We start from the raw sequence: 20,024 nt of genomic DNA, 5'->3' as shown, positions 1-20,024 counted from the left end.
GCATGGATAATTAATGTTAAGGACCTGAGGAAAAAACTCTGACTGATGTGATCAGAGGGGGAGCAATTGAACCACGAATCAAAAAGGGAATTTCGAGAACTCTCACATTTGGTCCTAGATTTAGTTCAATGAATCGTCTATGCATCTTACAATTTAGGCATTTTACAGACATTACAGGGTGGGGGTGTAAATGGAGAGCCAAGAAAACAAGTGCTACAGATAGCATGTAGACATCAAACCTAGCACCGGTTTAAATAACAATAGTAGTAAGCAAACAGACTAAACTTACAGCATATGTAAACAAGTAAACATCATACATCTGCATAGCATAACTAGCATCTACCTAAATTATACTACAACTACTAATAATAATAACTATTTATATGCTTTGCATAAAACTGAAGAAAATCAGCAACAGAATAAAAAACATAACATATGTAAAATATAACATGCAGTGAGAAATCATACATCAAGTGAATCAAAGATTTCAATATTTTAAATTATGAAAGGCCTTTTGATAAAAGTTTAACATTTGATTTGATTAGATTAAAAGGAAGGCGGTGATTTATCAAGCCCGATCTCCTCAGGCAGGTCATTCCAGAGTTAAGGAGCCCTGATAGCAAAGATGATCGCACACTTTGTCTCTACAACAACCAGCAGCTTCCTGCCTGAGGACCTCAGGTTGCACATAGGCTCATAAGGAGTTAATAACTCAAGTTTGTTAACCTCCCCTTTAACCCCTCAAGTTAAAGGGGAGGCGCCTCACTGATACTTCTTATATTGCATATTTAGTTTATTTTCAGTATCTCTATTATAGTTAAAAAATCTAGTACATACTTCCTCAAATATGCACAAACTCATTTTATGGATAACACTGCCTACTGTTGATAACACTGCGTTTACTGTTGATACAACTGTTTACTGTAGGCTCTTGTTTACTTGGCAAAATGTACTCTTGCTGTTGTTTGTCATTGCTGTCGTTGTCCCCTGATTGTAAGTACAATGAGAGTCACTGAACTGGAGTCAAATTCCTCACGTTTAGCCACTTAAACACTACAAACTTTGTTGACCCCAGGAGGTTTATAATAGGTCCCCCTCCTTTTCCCCCTCTTAACTAAACATCTTAGCTGAAAATAGCCAATCTACAAGCTTGTAGGTTTGCCTTTTGGTGTAGAGGAAAAAAGGAGGGGACCAAGTATAAGCCCCAGGGGACCCCGGTCAACGTAGTATATAGGGTTTAAGTGGTTAACATATCTTACTATACTGATAGGAGTGCTAGGGGTCATCCTACTGATAAGCTCTATAACTGTAATCTAGTGTGTGTGTGTGTGTGTGTGTGTGTGTGTGTGTGTGTGTGTGTGTGTGTGTGTGTGTGTGTGTGTGTGTGTGTGTGTGTGTGTGTGTGAGAGTTAACAACCCTGTGCTGTGAGGTGAATGGGAATAAGTACACAGAAGCTGAGTCGGCGTGTCCAGCACATCCTCGACAGATGGAAGCGAGGGAGAACAGTGTCATCATGAAGAACAGAGAAACAAAATCGAACAGAAAGAAAGACGCCTCACCTTGAAGTTGTGGACCTTCTCGTATTTGGCCGTGAAGTCGCTCTCTCGCAGGGTGGCGCGTCTCACCAGCGACGTCAACTGTGAAAGGGCAAAGGATCTGATTGGCTGCCAGAAGGTGGAAGCAGGGGAGGGGGGTTTCGGGGGAGAGACCAGGCGGTCCGAGCGGTCCAGGGGTCTCGACCCAGACCCAGGATTTGGGGGGCCAGTCAGGGAGGGCTTGGGGGGATGCGTACCCCCTGCGTTCAAACCCAAGGCAGAGGTAAGCACCGCCTCCCTGTGGCCCTGCCCGCCCAATCGCTTCTCGCCCTTCCTGGCCATGTGCGACTCTCGGCTCGGCATCCTGGGATGTGTAGCCCCAAATGGGAATTAATCAATCAATCAATGAAAATAATTAAATATTCTAAGTCAATCGTAGCCTTGGAGAACAGACTAGGAATCTCTCGGGCGGGTCAAAAAATCGTCCAGCTTAAAAAACAAATGTTAATTTGCTTTTAAAAAAAGCACAACAAAAACAAGGAAAGCACACAGGAGTCCATAAGGATAAACCAATAAACAGAAATTCCAGATTGAGTTTAAGCACAAAAGTCTCTGTGGGCCACTGTGGAGCTCCTCTCACAACAACGCGCGTCACCGTAGAACACCCGACGCATTGGCTTACAGATCAGCCAACCACGACGACCCCGCATGTGACTGCATGGGGGTGTCTGCGACTCGGACCCCAGCCCAGGATACAAAACTGAAGGAAAAAAACAAATATTTAAATTATTGAATCGATCTCTGGCGCAGCAGACAATATCTGCACAAAGACATGTATAAAAGATTGAAAAAGGTATTCAAAATTCTCCAAAAAGGCAGTTTGGTGCAGTATAGTGTGCAGCATTGGAGGTGAGCCCGTCTCCCTGTGTGTGTGCACACTAATCTGCTTTTCCCTTCCCATCTGAGCTCGCACACTGGCTGGGCAGAGCCAATAAAGGACAGAGAGAGAGTGAGGGAGAGGGAGGGAGGGAGGGAGGGAAAGAGGAGTAGAAAAGGGGGCAGGGCCACAGTGCGGTAATGGATTGATTTTACAGGTCACATTGAGAAGACACAGTGGAACAATAAGAGCCCATTCATGTTTATCACTGAGTCCGCCATTGCTGAGGACCCAGAGAGAAAAGAGAGTTCAAAGGACTTAAAATTGAATGAGTTAGGCCTGGGCAATTAACATGAAAAAAATATCAAGACCGATATTTAGAACCAATAACTGACTTAATCGAATAATAAAGAACCATTTTGTTTTGATGATTTTGTCATCGACACGAATGACAAAATTATGATTAGACACGAAAATATATCTAATACGTTTTTATATCGACTAGATCGATTATATTATAACATTATCCCTATATTATACTTCGTTGTACAATAGTCCCGTTCGTAAATAGTGAAAATAGCCAATGTAGATCTGCCATTTGCACTTTAAAAAAAAAAATCATTCATTAATCGTAATCAAAGCAAAAGTTTCAAATAATCGTGTCATATTGATTTAGAAGTAATACCGCCCAGCCCTAGAATGAGTACAGATTTCAGTATCATCATGACATTGCAGGCTATTTAAGGATCCCATTTGGGTGAATCAAGGGGGGGTTGACATTGCCAATTTCTTCATTAGAGGAAGAGATGCTTCAGAAAACATTGTAAGCTAGGCACTCCAGTACGGTTATATGGCAGCAGAGGAAAGGGAACATCTCTCATCACATTCAAACTGACAAAAAAAAATCTTCTCAACTCACATTTTTATTATGCAAGGAAAATGTTTCCTAAAAAAGAAAAATGCATTTTTTTTGGCTGCAAGAAATAAACAAATAAACTGTGTTGTGTTTTCAAACTTCAATGCATTCTGAAAGATGTGGTTCCGGAACAAAGCAGCACTCTGTCTTTTTGATGTTCATGTCTGTCTATGCCTTATACACAGAGGACTTTGTTTACTCAATGATAAATAGTATAGCTCTTACAGCTCTGTTTTGTATGATTTTTCATTGCTTAAAAACCTTCCAGACAGCATATATCAAAATGGCAGCTATACTGTGTTCTCTGTATTGTGTATTTGAGTCTGCAAACCCCTTCTCTCACAGCTCATATGCATAATAACACCGTCAATATGTATGGTTGGTCATGGATATTTAATGACTAGTTTCAACAAAAAGAACACCAAGCGCAGACAGATTATGTTAAACAGACAGACTGTCTGAGAAAAGCCAGGAAAGAAAAGCCAGAAAGAAACTAAATACAACATTTGACAAAAACAACAACTGTCCCAATAGAGTTAAACTGAAACCAATTCTGCCTGCAATGTTTTTGGAACAGAATCTAGCCGTTGGACCATTGATTTTAACAAAAATGGCTATGGGCAATAGAGTACCCACTGGCATTGCACAATACCCTGATGGTCTGCATTCATTTCATTAATAATGCATCGTCTTTCCGGTCTCTCTCCTGCTACTGCAGGTGATTTGATTTCAAGCCATTGTCATGATATTTTTGGAACAAACATCACCATCTTAGTAACTTTTTCTCAAATATTCCATCAATTTTGAATAATGTTTGTCCTTACTAAAAGCAGACTTGTAAATAACAAGCTACCGGGGGAAACAACAGTGTAATGGTTTGACTTATTTTACTTTACAACGTTGAAAGATACAGTACAATGGAAATAATGTCTGCTGAATCTTTCATAACATTGTGTCTCATTTCTCTTCCTCCACTGCATTATTCCCACTACATTATTTCTAACAAAAAGCAAAAGAAATGCCAATCCAGCCAGTAGTCCAAGATATTTGGATTATTGGACCACCAAAGTGTTGGACAGACAGACAGACCAACATTGTCATCCTCAGAAATTATGCTAGGCACCATCTCATTACTTGCTGTCATAACCATTTTAGAATATCATCATCACTGTCAGGTGGAAACCTTGTATGTTCAAAACTTACTTTTCAGGAAATGGACAAAATAACCTGTGCTCCAATGGATCCAATGTAGTTATTTAGTTACAACTTAAAACCTCTTGTTAATACTTTTCATTCGGTTCATAAACCCATAGACACACTTAACCACTTTTTTCCCCCAAAAATAGGAAATCTACAACCTCACACTGCACCTCGTCACAACGCGATGCGTTGCAAGCTTGTAGATTGTGTAATTGTGCTACTTTTTGTGACACTGCAGTATGACGTAGTAGGGCATTAATTTATGGGAAAAAAACGAAGACTATAAGAGATACAAGGTTTCTGCCTGACAGCAACGATATGATTAATTCTTTAAGGCAAGAACCTAGTGACTACTGGTCACTGTGTCTGTGGTAGATCACCAATTGTAAATCAGTGTAAATTTGCATAAGTTATAGGTTTGATTAGATATTCTTGTTTATCATGTCACCACTTTCATTATAGACATTTTGACTTTAGCCTGAGTCAATGTGTTCATCAGTATCTGCTGTGCTCTTAACTCAACCACATGTCACCACATTCCATTTTGGCAGACTTATCTAGCATTTAGATTTCATATCAAGACAACAAATATGGTGACGTCACGCAAAACAATGCGTTCAATGCTTTGTTGCGTCAACTAATTAATAATCTTGGAATAAACAAAACCAGTTCTTATTCAAACACAGTTTGCAAACTCTGTATTTCAACATTGTTTTAAACAGACAACTTTGTTGGTTTGTTGATTCTTTCTTGTTGATGTGGGCCGGTGGTTATCTGGGCTACACCCTTGTTTTTGAAACCTATGTTTCAAAAGATAAAAGTAAAAAACTTTTTTTTTTGACTTGCAATGCAATGATAAACACCGTCTTAACTGCGTTTGATTGATTTAAAACTGTATTATATGATCTGCTTCTTGGATGAATGAGATACACTCACATCTTTTTTATGCACTGATAAGTAGTAAGTAGCCTTGGGAACCATGGGTTCCAGGGCCATGTGGGCTATAGGTCAGGAGCCTATCTCCTGTTTCTGTAGCGTGAGGCAGCTTGATGTACAATTACATCCCCTGGACGTGACGCTAGTATGTCGCAGGGACTAATTACCCTCAATCCAAACCTTGATGCCGAGTCCCAATCAGGGAGGCATTGGGTACCATTTATGGCCTTTGGTAAGACCCGGCCGAGGATTGAACCCCTGACCTCCCAATCTCAGGGCAGTCACTAACCACAAGACCACTGATATGGGATGTTACTTAATGTGTTGTTGTTTTGGCTCACTGTGACCATGAGGCGACGAGCATTTAACCCATTGAGGCCGATACTACAAATGCCTTCTAAATGGATGCTGGGGTTAAGATGGTGTCTCTCTACGTTCTGTTTAGTCTGATAAGGGCATTGGCTCAAAATGAGTGCAGATATTTTATTGCTGTCTTCCCTGGGCCCAACACTTGCCTTAAATAGTTTGTGAGCTTTGCTCATCTGACAAAGTGATTGGTGGAGAGAACTTGACCAGCTCCTGAATCAAAAAACACCCACATTTGGTGGATGTTGCAGTGCTAGGTTACAGCTGGAACCAGGAGCTCTGTGTTCAATGTCACAGAGACATTCTGCTTTGTCTGCAGATCCTCCCCATTATGAAAACACACATGTACAGGAGTCCCCAAACACACACACACACACACACACACACACACACACACACACACACACACACACACACACACACACACACACACACACACACACACACACACACACACACACACACACACACACACACACACACACACACGCGCGCGTTGTGTCATGGACCACTGGGTCAACTGATGGAGCATTTAATGAATCAATACATTCAGGCCAAATTATTCTATGTAGACTGTGCAAAGTCTAAGAATGCATGGTGCATGGTTGTGTAACTGTCACATCAGAGTGTGTGTGCGCGTGTAAGCACATTCTGTCTGTGTGTGTGTGTGTGTGTGTGTGTGTGTGTGTGTGTGTGTGTGTGTGTGTGTGTGTGTGTGTGAGTGGCTCTGCAGCAGCTATTCCACATCTTTTGCCTCATTTGCACCCACCCAACCCCGTACAGTACAACCTCCCACACACACACTACTGCAGAACTGTACAGAACATCCAGCCGTTTAACATCCTGGCCATCCTGTCCTGGAGAATCACTCTCATTTTATTCCAATGCACCTCTGCATGTTCAAAGAGTGGCATGAGATAAGATCTGATTAAAAACATGCATTAAGGATCTGCTGGTTGGTTAAGAACGACGTTGGAAAAGGGACACAATGTGAGTGAGAAAGATGGGATGGAAATGCACACACACACACACACACACACACACACACACACACACACACACACACACACACACACACACACACACACACACACACACACACACACACACACACACACACACACACACACACACACACACACACACACACACACACACACGGCCCAAGTGGAACAACGCGCAACTCTGGGGTCGAGCAAGAAGCTGCCAGTCAAATTTACTCAGGCTGAAAGCATCCATATTCTGGGGAGAACATTCAGCAGAAACAGACGATCTACAAGCTCACAACGCATCTAGAGTTTGTGGATCGCCTATTTTTGTCCAAGAGGTTTGGTGTAGAGGGAAAAGGGAGGGGGCATAGTATAGACCCCCCCGCGGGACTCAGGTCAACTAAGTACAGTATACAGGGTTTAAGGGGTTAGTTCCTGAAAAGCTGTCTTATAGTGGGTTCACGACTGCGGGGTTAGAACTGCCGATGTTACGTAATTTTACTGCAGAGCCCTTGGCTGGTGGCCATCTCCTCCCTGCAGCGCTGCTCCTTATCGCGGTGTCCTTTAAGCATTTATATCATCTTCCTCACCCTGAGGTCAACACACGTTGTACATAAGTCCCACACACTCCATTTTTAGACCATAAAATAATGTTACTTTGTCATCAGTTCATCATTTTTTTTTTAAAAGTATGTCATACCTTGCTAATAACGTTACCAATAAGGGCTGCAACTATCAATTACTTTTTCGATTAATTGAATAACTGAGAAACACATTTTTTATATATATATATTCATTGTATGGATCTACACAAAACATTTAAGAGATTCTTTTAGAGTTAGGGTTTTATAATTGACTAAACCATACCAATCTGATTAAAGATAATCCCTATTTTATACTTTGTCATACAACAGTGTTGCGCAAAGGCAAGAGATCTACAAGGTCACATCACTTTCACATGCTTTGAGAGATTTTAGATCGGCTATTTTTGCTATTTTTTATTAAAAAAAATTAATCGATTAGATTGATTTAGTGTTGCAGCCCTAATACCGATTTTTAAGGCATTGTTTCATCATACCTTGCTTATAATGTTACCGATGTTTGAAGCAGGCGGAAAGCATGCCGTGCCGTCTTGAAAATTAAGCTCATGAGGAAGTACCAAAAGTTAAGTTCTCATTATGGAGCTATTTCCCCTCCTGCGGTCGCCATTGATTACAATGGAGATTTGACCAGACTTTACACTTCATTTTATTACGTTATAAATCATTGTCATAAACACTTTATGCTTTCAGTCGGTAGTTTAAAGTATTCTTTCAATTACCAGGATATGCGTTTTTGTAAATTATGGTCTCATTAATTTCAAAATTGATGATAAAGTGGTGGTAGGGTATGCTTCTAGGGCTTTTACTGGCTCTGCTTAGTGAAGACCTGCCCTCGCTGCCCTTCCAGCCAATAGCATTCGTTTCCAGTCGCTTTTCAGGACCGGAAGTTCCAAGATGGTGGATTTGAATTTGCAGAAAAAGTGGCTTCAAAACGGGTCTGTAGAAACCAATGGGTGACGTCACCGTTCCCTTAGTCCATATTTTGACAGTCTATGGTTAGAAGTCTTATGCTGTCTCTGTTGGAGACAAGCAACTTACAGTACGAAAGTTACGTTTTCCTAAGTTCTTCAATTCCTGGTTGAGTTACAGTACATAACATAACTTACTTGTCCTCCTTAATATTTTTTTCCGGCACAATGCATCAAGTTGTTCTAAATCTATGCCTACATTCTCCATTAATATTATCATGGATCTTTGACTTCGGAAAATCTTTAACAGATCTTGATGAAGAACAAACATTTGTCAACTTTGACTGATGGGTAACAATGGGGGATGAAAACACAGTGGAGAGAATTGATTCTTAGAGTTCTGATGATTTATGCGTTATTTTGAAATATGCATTATATTGTAGAGTTGAACGAGTTTGGCTTCCTATAGACAACTTATCAGACAACGTCACACTGATAAGAACCAGTATGCGTGTGCAGGCCGGCACCAAAAAAACAACAACCACTCATAGATGAAATGGAAAAGTGGTCACATCACTCACGTGTAAAAATGCATTTCATCAAACTTTCAGATGCTGTTTTCCTCCCAGTGTAGCCCAAGGAGGCTTAGAATGTTTAAAGTGATATCCCTCTCTTGACATAAATACTCCTTGCTTTCGGTTTTGTGTAAACAATAACAGCAAATCTCAAAGCAGTCGTCCTCCAAACCCCACCTCTAGGCACTGTCATTAGAACGGAGGGAGCGCTCCCTATGATCACAGCAGCAGAACCCGTCTGCTCGGCATGATCTCAATCAGCTGCAGGCAGCTCCTCAAGCCTAATTTATGTTTTGTTGGGAACGGCCGAGAATAGCAGACCTCCAAGCTCACAGCGGTCGCATCCTCAATGCTTTGTGAGCTTGTATGTCAGTTATTCTCTGTGCGCAACACCGCTGCACGACGAAGTACATATGTCTAAACCCGCGCTACCCAAAACAACAGATTTGGGGATCTGTTGGGAATTGATTACATGAAACCGGCACCTGCGCGTGCAGTCTCAATGTTTGTACACAAATAATTGGTCTATATACGATATATTCCCATTTAACAACTTAAACCATACAGTAAATACTTTCTTGACCTGGGCCTCCCAGAAGTCTGTACTTGGTCCCCTCCCTTTATCCCAAATCTTCGCCCTCGCCGTAAATAGCGGATCTACAAGCTCACGACGTGTTGCATTGCAGTGCGTTGTGAGCTTGTGGATTGGCTTGTAGATTGGCTATTTGTGCATTTGTATTTGTTTGGCCAGAATAACAAATGCAAGAGTTCATGTTGTTAATCATAACACATACTTAGATAATCTATACATCCCACTGATATGTATATAACCTTTATTTCTTCAAATCACCATGTGACTGTTTAAGCTACAGCAGGGAACAAGGAACATACTGATAAGATTAACAAAGGTTAAGTAATGACGGAAGAGTTTTACTGAATGAACAACTGCACAGATACGGCCGAGGGGACTTGAATTCCAGATCTACCGAGAAAACAGGTCAAGGCCTTGTTCTTGGATGGCACATATCCAACTATCGTTTTACCCACGAGGCCCTGCAAAGCTCCGCAGTGACGCTCTGACAATGCTTGGATTCAGATCCAGTCCACAAAAGTTGCTCAACACCTGAAGCCTTTAGCCTAGTTTGCCGAAAACATGCACCACTTTTACATGGCAACGCGCCTTGCTGCACACCCATGACCGCATGCGTGCATCACTGGCTTACTGTAGGCCCCACCGATGCAAGTGTTAATGAAGCATACACAAACCAAGACGGACAAATTCAACATCAGTGGTGGGAAATATGCCCAGTGTGCAGTGACCATGGATAATATAAATGAACCTTGGGCCAGTGATTCTCAACATTTTTTATTTCAGGGACCCCCAGTTTGATAAGTATTAGGCCACGTACCCCCCTATGGTACAATGTTTTATCTCTAGGACCCTAATCTACAGTGTAAACTCTTGTGTAAAGTTAACAAACGGAAACCTGGAGACCTATAAGGGTCCATTTGGTTAGTGTTTTTTATTAATTATACCACACTGCAGCATAGTCTATGTGATTATTTACCTTGTTTGTTGACTAGAGTTCATGCTTGCTCTGCTTATTCCAATCTCACACTTGCAAGTTGCTCTGGATAAAATAAATGGCAAAATGCATTGCATTATTTAGCTGGGGACCCCCTGGAACACTCTCAAGGACCCCACGTTGAGAACCACTGCGCTTTAGGCAATATTGCACATGGTAAGACCAGGAAAATGCAGATGTGCACACATCAACATGAGGGCGCTCATCCTCACCCTCTCCTCGGCGCTGATACCGTCCTTGATCACGGCGGGTCCGTCGTGGGTGTCAGGGCTGTGAGGCACATGTTTCTTCAGGGTGGGCTCCTGGTTGAGGGTGGTGTAGCCCACGTGCTCGTAGATGGGATTGATGGTCATTTTGGCGATGTACTCCGCAGCCTGACACATGACAGGGCGCACATACACGTTTGTATTATTATATACTTCAAAATGTTAGGATGTCAATTTTATACATGCCATTTTTACCTTTTTAGGCCATTTTTACCCAGAGTTCTACTTAGTTGATCAGGCATAATTCCAAACAACCTATACCTCTATAACACTGCTAGAAAAAAAGATTTTTAGAATGTGTCCTCAGCTAAAAAACTATATCTGCGTACACAATACTTCTAATTCATGGAAGTAATCCAGTTCGTATGCCACTGCGATACTAAATGAATGAATGAATGAATGTGAACCGTGGAAGACTTTTCTAATGTAACATTTAATATGTTTGGCAGTTACAGTATGAGAAAATAACTGCACTGCAGGGAGGTAAAGGCCCAATGCAAAGAAATCCCACTCAAATCACTTATTTTCTCACTTTACATCCACTTTACAGCCCTTTACATAAAGTTGCACTTTCTATGCACATCTGGTGCACATTTGGATATACCCAACTATTCTGCTCATGCACACTGTATATGCACCACAAAAATGCATGATTGTACATTAGGCTCTGTGTACCATGGTCATGTTATTGTGCATGCTATGCAAAACCACATGTTTGTTCTGCATTCTTTTTGGTCTTACTGAAGCAAAGTACTGCTCATCTGAAGTATGCTTTTATTTTTTGTCAAAGTTTCATTGCATCTTTCTTCCTACTTTTTGTATTGTATCATTACTTGTTGTATTATATCCTTATCTGCTTTGTGAATATGGTCATTCAAATTCATCATGTGAATATATATTTTTATTTTTTAAGTTTCAGTCCTATAATGGAATTCCCAAAATAGGGATAGAGTATTAATATATTATTTTCATAACTTATCGATTATTTTTTATAATCGATTAACTCGATTAGTCACATACCTTGGTCTCGATGTACAGTGTGATGAGTCCATCTGTGACCAGGTCGTGGATGGACTCGAACCTCTTCTCTCCTACAAAGTGCTTCCCGTCGTGGTACAGACGGAAGTTTCTCGTTTGGTTACCGAAGCTTGAGGTGGAGAAAAAGAGAGGATAGACAGATGAGAAGACAAACGTTGCATCACCTGTCACGTGAAAGATAAAGAAAAGAATATCTGACCGATGAAGACAGAAAAGTCACCGGGTTAGGGTTAGTACTACATCCATAAGCTACATTCAATCTGATTTGATTAAACTAAAAGGCCCACTTTGACGATTTGTAGCCTACAGAAAATCCCATTGTTCTGAAAACTAGCACCTTATGCATAGCAATCTTTTTTTTGGTATTCTATTTATTTAAAAAGAATACAGAAGGTATATATTTTCCACACTATATGAACCCCTATTTATTTTCCACACTATATATGAACCCCTCAGATCAGAAGAACATGTTAAAGATCGGAAAACTCAGACATATTTTGACAGTACTCCTACAGATTTCATGCAAATCGGTGCACAGTAACTCTGTAGTCATTAAACGAAACAGGTCTTTCACATTTTTCCTATTCCATCTTGATTGGCTTCCAAAGTTTGCAGGAGTGCTCCATTTTGTACAAAATGCCTCAAATCATGAACACAGCGTGCAATTTCTGTGACATTTTGCACGCACATTCCCACTAGGCCGAGGAAGAACTTGCAATTTTTCTATAACAGGCCGATTCGTGTTTTTACCTATAACTGCACCATCTGTGTAAAACTTTGTATGCGCACTCCCTAGAAGCCAAGGAAAAACCTTTGCCCTGTATTTTTTTTTAATCCAAATTTCACGCAAATCAGTACACATGATCTCTATAGTTATGTAATCAAGACGGATCCGTTTGATTTTTCATACTCCATCCTGATTGGCTAAGATTGACATCTAAAGTTTACAGGAGTGCACAAAATGCGCCACCAGGAGGCCGATTTTTGCAAAACAATCTTTTTTATATTACTCCTACAAATTTATGCCAAACTTCACGCAAATTGGTACACGTTATCACATTACACGTTATGTGATCAAGACGGATCCGTCCAAATTTTCATATTCCATCCTGATTGGTGAATTCCGAACATGGCTGGCCCACAATCCTACCTGACCTGGCAGAGACCGAGGAGCACTTTTTCTAGTTCAGTTTATGCTTTTTAAATTAATATCATTTTGGGATTTTGGTATCATGACACAACTGCTCCAACTACTGTACAAGAGCACTGTCATCACATTCATTCCAACAATGCTACTTTTTATTTGAGTTATAGCCAGCTGATGTGTGGTTTAAGTAAAATAGCACAAACTAAGACAGAACTATGACAAAATATCCCTGAACTGGACCTAATTATACCTGGCTCCATAGTGGATTACTAATAAAACCACCAGAAAAAAAGAAAAATGCATTAACCCAAAATCCAGCCTTTCCTTTTCTGCCAACCCAGAGTGGGCCATGAGTTGGTGGATAGATATTTATGGAAAGCAATTATGGGACGGTGGGGGGGGGGGGGGGGGGAGTGTGAAAGAGAGAGTGAGAGTGAAAGAGAGAGAAGGATGGAGAGTCAAAATGGGAGCAGTTGGAAACTTATCAAGGTTCTGTTCCACTGACACCATACATCACTACAAGACATGACGGGATATGATACAACTGTAAATATGAACAATGCATATTTCAATACATGCTGACGGTAGAACCCAAAATACTTCAGAGAAGGTATAAAGGTGCATTCATTACACACTGGAATATCTTTGCGTGACACAAGTCAAGATCAAGTCAATGTAAAACGATATACAGACATAAAAGATACTGTAGACAGCGTGACATTTCTACGCCAGAGCGATGTGCCGAAGCAAATACAGCAACAGACACATGCACACAGACACGCTCTGACCAGTATTATGAAATATTCATTTTTAGTTTTCAAGGAATGCCTTGATTTATAGATCCTAAGAAAGAAAGGTAGGATAATAGAATGCATATAGGGCAGGCTATCAACCTGTGATGATGGAAAAACAAAAACGAAGATGGACGCCGATAAGATTAGGATATCCTGATTACTGACTATGGCTTGTGAAAAGTGTTTGATCTTTCTTTTTGGATCTTTGGTCCATAGACAAACACATTCTACTGAATGGAGTTACCAGATGGGAGTTGGTGATGGGGTGGGGTGTGAAGTGCCTTTAATTGCTGGCGATTGTTTTCCTTAAGTAGCCAACCAAAACTAATCTGCATGCTACGCTAGTCGCTACTACTACAGCAGTGTATGCTATCATACACGTAGCAGTGTGACAGTAGTATCTCGTGCATGCGAGTACTCCTGCTCAAAAGACTGGCAGGACGCCGTGGTGGCGTGTGAAGCGAACACTACACTCCCCCCGGCTGTGGGTAACTCATCACATTCACTATAAAGTTCTCCTGCTTAGAGAGCATATCTGAAATGGCCATTTTCACACTTGTCTACAAGACAAATATGCTGAAGTTCTTTCACACCGTTCGTCTCCTCGCTCTCATGTCTCTGCATCACCCGCATCTGCCAGCTTTTGCTATTTACAGCCCAACATGATGACTATTTTAACGCCATGCATCTTCAGCATGAACCCGTATTCTCAGTCCGCATTGGCTGAAAATAAGGCAACTATGCTAAATAAGCTCAACGATATGTGGTTCTTTTGAGGTGTTTATAATCTCCTCTACCTGCATTTAATCACCACTGTTCAGAAAGTTGGGTTATTTGCTTTAGCCAACTCGCATATATTAATTTTCTTTTTCTCTCTTTCACTGTGTCTTGTCACTCTCTCTCTTGCCGTGGTGTGAACGGCCACACCTTTCACTGTCACACACACATAAGTGTGAACGTGCATGCATGGTGGAGTGTGACTGTGTGTAGTGGTGCGTACCGCAGGGCCAGTGTGTAGGTGCCAGGCTGTCTCTGACTCTCCCTGATAAGGTAGCTGCCCTCGGCTTGGCTGAGCAGCTGGTCGGCCTCCTCTCTGGAGATCATCCCATGGTACCTGGACCGCAAAAAACACAACCACACCTTGTTACCTTTATGCAGCAACACACACACAGATAAGCCTTCTGTCTCCTAGTTTTATTACCATTTATTCTGACTATTTGTATTTGATCGACTTATTTCAGTTTAACTCTTATCCACACTGGCGAGGAAGTACGCATGACAATGTTGCTACCATATGTATTGAAGGTGCATGTGACACTAAAACGCCTTGAAGCTCGTTTTAAAATGCAAAATTTGTGAACTCCTATTATTAATAAAAGGATAACTTACTCTCGTCCATAGTATTTGGGTCGGTTGTCCACCTGGGAAAATAAAATAAGTCAGCATGTGAGACAAGAACGAAGGCCACAGAAACAGCACGGGAAGAAATTAAACATGGATGTGAAAAACCTGGCCACACCAACACCTCTTGTTCTATGTCTGCCCATTCCCGAGTTATGACCTTTGAGACCCAAAAGTTTATCCCATCAGGGCAGCCTACTGATCATTTCCACCCAGTTTCATGAAACTCCACCCAGCCGTCCTCGATTTCGACCTTTGACTTTTTTTCTAAAAAAAAAGTGTATCTCTTCAGGTCACAGCTAGTTCCATGAGAAACCAGCAATCCATTCTCAAGTTATGTTGTTCACATACAGAACATACATACTATAATTACAATACCCTACAGTACCACAGGTAGTAGGCAGGGTAAAAAAAAAGACAATTAGGCGGGATTTGTCTCAACTATTATTCCAGTATGCAGCCATTTGCCTATGCTCCAAAGTATAAGTCATGAATGAATGAAGATGTGCAAACTAGGTACATTTTGACTGAAAAACAATATTGATGTGAAGAAATGCCAAGCCTAGCCAAAATTATTCATGCTCTACTGGACTGTCCGATATCCGGTGGGAAACCCCACAAACATTGGAGATTAGACTTTGTGTTAATTATAAAATCACATTCCTGGAGGACCTGACAGTGTGTGTGTGTAGAATGCTGGATTATAAGCCAAGTACTCAATATTATGCTGTTCTCAACAAAACTGCTGCCTGGCCAATACATCAGCCAAGCCCTGACAAAGTGAAGTGAATATTAATTTGGCTGCTCTGTGTGTGTGTGTGTGTGTGTGTGTGTGTGTGTGTGTGTGTGTGTGTGTGTGTGTGTGTGTGTGTGTGTGTGTGTGTGTGTGTGTGTGTGGAGAGAGTTGGCAGCCAGGTAGGCGTGTGCACATCAAAGAGGCTGCAAGGCGTAAATGAAAGCTTGCAAGTGAAAATGTGGATATAAAAAACAATTAACTCTGTTCAGCTTTTCACACCGCTGCTCTGTGTTCAGGTTACCCTTGATCAAAACTCTTGTGAAAAGTCTTGAAATGGCAAAACGTCAAACGCACAAACATCGGGGAAGATTGCTGGGTGTGCGCGAGTGTCTCAGCCTGGTGCGGCAGGTATACTAACTGTGTTAGTAACCAGTGGTTCCCAAACGGTGTGCAACCAACCTATATGAGAATTTGTTTTATTCACATAGTATTTATGTTTTATTCGCTGAGTCAGTATGTTGTGCATTTCCCAATACAGAAGCAAATTACAGTGTATAACCAAACGTAGTAAATAAAAAACATTTATGGAGTGATAAGAGGGACAACAGAGGCACGAATATGTATACAGATGTGCTTTGCGATTTTGACTTGCCCTTTGGTGTGCCTTGGGCACAAAGAATTTCAGAACCACAGCTGTAGACAGTCTTAATCAATAACCCCATTTTCACCTGATATTGACCCTGATAGACAAACAAAACTAATGGTCATCCTTGATGGCACTTTAATGAACCCTAGCATCCCGATTCTGGGCATGTCATAATAGGCAAACCTTTGGTGAAACTAGCCAAGCTTATAGAGCGTCAATTTTCAGCGAAGAGATTCTGTGTAGAGGGAAAACAGGAGGGGACCGATTATAGACCCCTGGTGGACCCTGGTCAACAAAAAGTTTGGTTAAAGTGAGTGAGAGAAACCCACTGAGAAAGAGAGAGAGGAGGGGGTGGGAGAGGGAGATGTTTTCAGTCTTTGCTGGGTACATTTTGAATTAATGTTAAATGTTAAATTGTGAAATATGGCATTACAATGCGATTAAAGTTAGCTTTCCTCTCTATACTCTTTCCCGTCTTTTTCCACTGTTGTCCTCCAATGAAGCAGAAGAGTATTTTAGAATACTTATAAATGAATTAAATGCAGTATTGTGTACAAGCATCAAGATGAACGGAGAAAGCTAGCGTTATCTAAACACTGGCATCAGTTTATCATTATGGTTGTATGTGAACTGGTACCTGTGTGCGCAGATATGATACTGTATAAATATCCCTGCATGTACTTGTGTGTGTAGTTTTAAAGCTGCAATCCGTAACATTTATATCGAAACCCGGTATCCTGCAAAAGACAATTTCTACCTGGGGAGCTGTTGTGCGTAGGAGCTTCAGGCAGTACTACTTGTCAACCAGTAGGTATCATACCCGACACCAGGGGGACCACCTCCAACCACTGCAGATGTACTAGGAATATTGTATTAACATTCTCTACCGTACGTACTGGTTAAAACATTAAAACAAGTTTCAGATTTGCAGCTTTAAAGCCTTTATCAGTAGGCGCAGTGATAGCTCAGCAGAATAAATTACTCATAATCTCAATAGCACTCTGTGAGAAATGGATTACAAGTCAGACAGTATCCATTTATCCTCTAAATTGGAATGGCTCTCTGTATTGACCGAGTTTAGGATATAGAAACGATGACAGCAGTGTTCCTTAATTAAACACAGAAGAAATGCCATAAGGACAAAGTACGGCTATGTGCCTCTTCAGCCAGTCTTCCAGTTAATGATCATGATGATTTAAAGTGGGTCAATGGTGGCAACCTGAATTGAAATGGACATCCAGTCCAGCTGTTCAGACAGACACACACACACACACACCTCTATAATGTCTGGACAGGGGTGCCTATTGCAGGACACACACAGAAACAGTCCCAGTACTTACTCCCACTTGGATTGGCTCAACCTTGGCACACCACCTCTGTCCTTTACGTAGCACACTGGTAGATGCCATATGTGGTGGCATTTTGCCCCCGGGGCAGAACATGCTGGTGCATGTTGTTGTCTGGTGGTCACATGCAGTGTGCTCTAGCACCTGGCTGTCATTGGCTGGGATTGTGTTAATACAGCCACAAAATAGCACTGTGTTAATATAGTGTATCACCTTTAACATTTTTATTGCCTTTCCTGAAGGAATCAGGCTCTTGGCTATACCGTGTCATTAACTGAACCATTAGTTATTCTTTGAGGGAAATATTAGTAAGGTGTCAGGACACTGGACCAATGTTTTTTGAGAGCAAGGTTCACATTGACATTTTTTGTTGTTTTTATTACTTATAAATAGCAGATATACAAGTTCATAGCGTGGCACCGAGTGCCGCGCTACAAGCTTGTAGATCTGCTATTTATGAAAAATCGTGAACATGTGTGCAAATCTTTGAATATATATTATTTTAAAGCGAAAATTTTTAACTCAAATCTTTGCTTCTGAGGGTCCCTGGAACAAAATATTTTGAGATGGGGGTCCGTGGTCAAATACATATCATTTTGAGGGTTCTTGACATGAAAAAGTTTGAGAACCACAGATATAGAAACATACGTTTTTCAGAATACTGTTGGGATTTAGATGACATTTCTAGAGTCGGCTTCAGGCCTTAATAAGACCTGGAACTGTGTCATTTTTTTATTTGAGCTAAAAAGCATTATTTTACACTTTGGGCTATTCAAAAATAGCAGATATACAAGTGAAAATGTGTGCAAATCTTCTGAATATATATATTTTTAAAGCGAACATTTTTAACTCAATCTAAATCTTTGCTTCTGGGGAGTCCCTGGAACAAAATATTTTGATGGGGGTCCGCAGCCAAATACATATAATTCTGGGGGTCCTTGACATGAAAAAGATTGAGCACCACTGATATAGAAACATACGTTTTTCAGAAAACTGTTGAGATTTAGGAGACATGTAGAATCGGCTTCAGGTCTCAATGGGTTAATGGGTTAAGACAAGGTAAAAAGAATGTGTATAGTAAATTGACTCTGCAACATAAATACTAGATTAGGGCTGCAAATATTGATTAACTTAGCGATTATTCTATCAATTACTTTTTCAATTAATCGAGAAGCTAATTATTTGAAAATAGCCAATCTACAAACTCACAATGCATCATGATGTGAGATTGTAGAGCTTCTAATTGCCATTTCAATTATTTTTTTGAATCAAATGAATCAAATAACAAATTCCTTCATTCATACATTCGGTGTATATTGAGGAAGAAGGTATATGGCTGCTTATACCTAACCTTTATATTTTACCATCACTTATAATACATTATGATATTTGACAGCTTGTAAGTGCCTAAATGTCTCCACTAGGCCTAATAGCTATTGTTTTGGTACAGCCTATAGAGCCTATGTTGTTATGGTTCAGTTTGTCCTTCAAGCAGCTACAGTATAACTATGATCTCTGCCCTGTGCTCGAGGCAGAACTACCGTACCACTGACATGAGTGTTAATGTACTTTGACCATGATATCATGTACATAAAGCATATATCACCACCACCAAGAATATTGTCTCGACTCCTATGTGCCTCATCGATTGCTGATTGATCCAGAAGTCCACAAAAATATCATGTACCTTCTACCTCATAGGTTCAATTCTAGCTTGTGGCCTTTGTTGCCTTCCATGCTCTCTTCTCAATCCCATCTTTCCTGTGTTCACTGACTAATAAAGCAGCAATGCCCTGAAGATAATCTTACAGAAATAGATAATCTTACAAATTAAAACACTCAGTCCTCATTAAATAACTATTCATTAGTAGTGAACCAGTAATGTTATTTGAACCAAGGTGGAAAGCCACGTCCTTGCTGTGTCAGACATAAAGGACAGCCTCTTCCCTGGGTCTCTGAGGACATGGGATTTGTGGACAACAGCAAAACCAATCAACCCAGCTAAAAGCAGAGTCGACAAATACACACACGTGCATGTAAGCTCACATACACAAGGCTGCGCTCAATAATGTTGGATAATTAATACAGTATTCCTCGATACAACCCATCCACAAAATTGCAAATTTCTGAACATTCCAGGTAGATTAATACTTCTTTCT

The 20,024-nt window shown here is 40.8% G+C and overlaps 1 protein-coding gene across 1 annotated transcript in view; it reads right to left on the bottom strand.

The window, feature by feature from the left end:
• The window catches only part of LOC311041130 (N-chimaerin), a 41,755-nt gene that overhangs the window by 14,927 nt on the left and 6,804 nt on the right, over positions 1-20,024 (bottom strand). Inside the window, exons 5-9 of the mRNA XM_084051632.1 lie at positions 15,126-15,157; positions 14,737-14,850; positions 11,778-11,904; positions 10,704-10,865; positions 1,561-1,638 (exon numbers count right to left, since the gene is read on the bottom strand). Of these exons, the coding sequence (XP_083907758.1) occupies positions 1,561-1,638; positions 10,704-10,865; positions 11,778-11,904; positions 14,737-14,850; positions 15,126-15,157 (513 nt within the window). The remainder of the gene's footprint in view (positions 1-1,560; positions 1,639-10,703; positions 10,866-11,777; positions 11,905-14,736; positions 14,851-15,125; positions 15,158-20,024) is intronic.

The sequence above is a fragment of the Gymnoscopelus microlampas genome (assembly GCF_963454915.1).
Source record: "Gymnoscopelus microlampas genome assembly, chromosome: 24".
Lineage (NCBI taxonomy): Eukaryota > Metazoa > Chordata > Actinopteri > Myctophiformes > Myctophidae > Gymnoscopelus > Gymnoscopelus microlampas.
Note: the sequence above shows the minus strand (reverse complement) of the source record. Positions and strands in the feature narration are given on the sequence as shown.